Here is a 4,410-nt window from a genome sequence, read left to right on the forward strand (position 1 = left end):
GGGGGTTGACTTTATGCAATTATTTTTTCTATCAAATCTTTTCTTCATTTCTATTTACAATTTTCAAACGCAACCTTTATACTTAATTTTTTTTTTCCATTTAAGATCTTCTACTTATGAATTTATTATAATTTGTATTATGAGTAAATTATTGAGTGTAACTTTCAAATATTTGAATGCATGCATACTTCAATTTTTAAAAGAAAATAAAAAATGACATGTTAGATTAAGTTTTTATTATGAAATGTTCAATTTTAATTGTTAAATACATAAAAATTAATTATTAAAAAAAAAGATTGAAATAATATCCAATAAATTATTGCAAATACATAATTATTTATACAATAAAATTTTAACCATTCAATTAAGGTTATTAAAATTTTAAAAATCTCACAACAAGGAAGCACAAGATGTATTCAAGTGGGAATGATTCCAATCTCTTTAACCTTAGTATATAGTACAATATTTGGTTCAACTTCATTATACAGCTAAGTATATTGAAATGGTACACCCTTCCATGAATAATGTTAACCATTCCCATCACTGTTTTCATGGCTAGTTTCATGTTTGGCAGGTCTAATTAATTTCACCTATAATGGCTAGTCTCACTTTTGGCAACCTGCTTTTTTACCAATTTGCTAGGCTTTTGATAGGCTTTCTCCATCGCTGATGTCCAAAAATCTTTATGAACCAATCATGTTTTCTCGTGACTGTGATCTGCCCTATGATCACTCCTATTGCCATTCCAAAGCCATACCCCATCAGCACTGCTCTCCAACCAAAATGGAAAAATGACACCAAGTCTTCATTTTCTTCCGAGCTGGTTGATGATGGAGGTGACGATGATGAGGTCTCAGAATCTTCACATTTTTTCGACAATGGGTTTCCACACAATCCCAAATTCCCATCAAATGAACTATTGTCAAACGTATTAAACTGTCCACCTTGTGGTATTGGCCCTGTCAGGTTGTTGTGGGATACGTTGAAGACTGCAAGGAAATTTAGCTGTTTTAGTTGCCAAGGGATTCTTCCCACCAATTTGTTCCGAGAAAGATCCAATGCTTCAAGGTTTGACAGTGATCCTATGGCTGGTGGGATTTGACCAACAAGAAGGTTATTGGAGAGGTTGAGCAGTTGAAGCCCTTCTACATTCCCAATTGAATCAGGAATTTCTCCTTGGAATCTGTTAGATGAAAGATCAATAACAATAAACACTTCCGAGACTTGGGTAAACTTCATATTTACACCTTTGTTGGTCAATGTCAGCGAGTAATTATACACACTGCGGTATCTGTAATTGTACTCAACAGCAAACGCAATGCCAACGGAGTGCATATATGTCCAGGACTCCACATTGAGATTTCTCATTGCATTCCATGTTTTGAAGTACTTCGAAGGCAATAAACCAGTAAACTCATTGTTCGAGAGATCAATAATGTGCAACCCCGGAAACACAAAATCAGATTTTGGAGCCCCTATTGTACCATGAAATCCATTGGAACGTAAAATGAGAACTTTCAACTTCTGAAGAACCCCCAACCAAGATGGAAAAATGTCTTTGATTTGATTTTCTCCAAGATCAAGATACTGTAGCATTGTACACCGAGTTATTGACCTTGGAACTTGTCCATAGAACTTGTTATGACCCAAGTTGATGAACTGGAATTTATTTCCACTTTCCCATGTGCTAGGGATTGGTCCGCAGAAGTTGTTGGCATACAAATTCAATATCGCCAAAGAATTGCTGAAGTTGGCCAAACATTGGGGGATCATGCCACTCAAGTTATTGTAAGACAGATCAAGAACTTGAAGAGAAGTAACGTTGCAAAAAAGTGGTGAGATTTCCCCTCCGAGTGAATTGTTGGAGACTAAATATACAGCTGTAGATAAGGGAGGAATTGGAAGTGAACCTTGGAGCATGTTGTTGCCAATGTCTATCCGCATTAGACTAGACCAAGGAAGAACTAATGGAGGCTCCTCAAAGCTGGTTAAAGAGTTATGTGAAAGGTTTATAAGCAACAAAGACTTCTTGCTCATTTCCCACAGCCACTTGGGTATTTGGCCATGAATGTGGTTGAAGGAAAGGTCAAGAATCTGAAGTCCTTCTTGGTTGCGGAGAAAGTCTGGAAAAATTGTTAGATTGCATGAAGCAAGTCTTAATTTGACAAGTTTTGGAAGAGAGGCGTTGGCACTAGTTTTTGACAGCACCGACAACTTATTATTGGATAAACTCAAAAACTCTAAATTCTGAAGCTGTAGAAATGTGTTTAGCTCCACTACACCACTCAAATTGTTTGAGTTCATGTCCAAATACTGAAGGTTCTTGAGTCTTGCAATTGAGCTCGGAAGTTCGCCTTGTAATTCATTGAATCCAAGGTCTATAAACCTTAGTTGGGTGAAGTTGGTGAGCCAAGTTGGGAAACAGCCAGTAAAAGAACTTTGAGCCAGGTCAAGCCTTTCCAGATGAATCAAATTTTCTAAAGAGGAAGGGATCTCAGAAGCATGAAATTGATTATTGCCAAGTGATAAAAATTCCAGGTTCGTGAAGTTGGACAAAAAGGAAGGTACATCACCTCTAAAAGAATTGTTTTCAACGCCTAAATGGGTGATTTTGGTGAGATTACCAAGTGAAGGAGGCAATAATCCTGTAAATTTGCAATGGCTAAGTGCCAAGATTTCCAATGAATGAAGATTCCCAATTGAGGCAGGTACTTCACCAGAAAAATTTGTCATCCAAATTGACAATACCTTAAGCTGACTGCTGAAGTAAAATTCTGGCAAATAACCAGTAAGATCATAATTTCTGGATACCTCAAGGAGCTGAAAGTTTGGTAGATTGAAAACATCTTCCGGGAATTTTCCAAACAATTTACAATTGTGGCAACTAAGAGATGTTAATGATGTCAAATTTGCCAAGACACTAGGAATTGGAGAAGATACATCTACCAAAGAAAGATCAAGGTATGTTAACCTTGTTAAATTCTGTACTAAGCTCTTCATATCGGGCCTTTTAAGTTCCAACAATCCTTCAGAAGGATTAACACCAGAATTAAGGGACAGGTCAAGAGTAGATAACTTGGAAAGCTTTGAAATTGCAAATGGTATCTGACCAGAAAATGAAGAATAAGACAGGTTCAGATATGTTAACCTCGAAAGATTGCCCAAAGCTGATGGTATCTCGGAGTAACTAAAGTTATTGAATGCCAGGTTAAGCTTTTCAAGATGAACGAGACGAAACAGGCTGCTGCTGGAATTGATAGAGCCATGAAGGCAACTTTTACTGAGGTTAAGGCTTATCACATAGCCAGTATTGTGGTCACATTCGACGCCTTCCCAGGAGCAGCAATCAACCCCTTGAAACTTCCATTGATCAACCTTAGGGACAACACAACGATCAGCAGAAGTATTAATCTTATCGATGATAAAGCTTTCCTTGAATTGCAACAAGGCAAGACGCTCATCTTCATGGCAGAGTGGCTGTGCTGATAGAAAGGAAAGAGTACTGAGTTGAAAATAGAGCAAGAAGTAAATCAGGTATTGGCCCATATCTGTCTGTTGTATTGGTAAATTTGCACTCTTTGAAAATATATATCCAGATGAAGGCATATTATATATATTTGCACCAACACGTTGCTAAACATACTGCTAAAAGTCTGCATAGCAATGTAGCGAAGGATTGAACTCCACTTAATTTTCCTGCATTTTTAGGTTGATTAATTACGGTCAACATTCAACATACTTAAGTATTGTCTTTTTTTAATTATACTATTTTTTATATGGTAATCTAGTCATAAGTATCCTACCTCTCTAGATAAAATTAAACGTGTACTTCCATAACAATCATGTGCATTCAAGATTTTATTTTTAGAATGCATCTCACTAAAATCAAATTCTAATTGACAAGAAAAATGAATTTATTTCCAAAAAATTTTTTTAAAAAAAGAAAGTGAGGATTCGATCTTAAATTATCCTTTAAATTAGAAAAAGATAACAAACATCTTTCTTGACTGATTCATATAATATGTAAGAGTATAAACTAAAACATTTTAGAGCATTACAAAGATAATTATTTAATCATTAGCACCTTATGATAACATTCCTCGTAATAACATAAACTCTGTTAATACGTAAAGTTTAACATAATAAAATAAGAAATCGAAAGATTTGATTGAACTATTACTTGAAATATATATGCCAAAATATTATAGTACAATTATTTTCTCCTCATTTTTCATATAGGAGATAATATATGCATACTCTCCATTAATTTTTCTTTCTACAACATCAATAAGATAAGTCAAACTTAGATAACAATTGAATTTAAATATTGTATATTGTTCATGATCAATTTAAGGGGGTCACCATCTAGGGTCCCTTATTGTTTATTGAAAATTTTTTAGAACATGCATG

At 35.0% G+C, this 4,410-nt stretch overlaps 1 protein-coding gene across 1 annotated transcript; it reads right to left on the reverse strand.

Moving 5' to 3' along the window:
* Nucleotides 1-306: 306 nt before the first annotated feature.
* LOC111276284 (receptor-like protein 7) lies at nt 307-3,797 on the reverse strand. Its single transcript, XM_089754505.1, has one exon. It carries the CDS (start codon nt 3,604-3,606, stop codon nt 628-630), a length of 2,979 nt encoding a protein of 992 aa, XP_089610631.1. The 5' UTR covers nt 3,607-3,797; the 3' UTR covers nt 307-627.
* Between the last annotated feature and the right edge of the window lie 613 nt (nt 3,798-4,410).

Source organism: Durio zibethinus, chromosome 25, assembly GCF_047325235.1.
Source record: "Durio zibethinus cultivar Kanyao isolate XHJ-2024 chromosome 25, ASM4732523v1, whole genome shotgun sequence".
NCBI lineage: Eukaryota > Viridiplantae > Streptophyta > Magnoliopsida > Malvales > Malvaceae > Durio > Durio zibethinus.

Bases quoted from the DNA above. Each gene is read 5' to 3' on its own strand.
- LOC111276284 (XM_089754505.1), bottom strand. From the start codon at position 3,606: ATGCCTTCATCTGGATATATATTTTCAAAGAGTGCAAATTTACCAATA.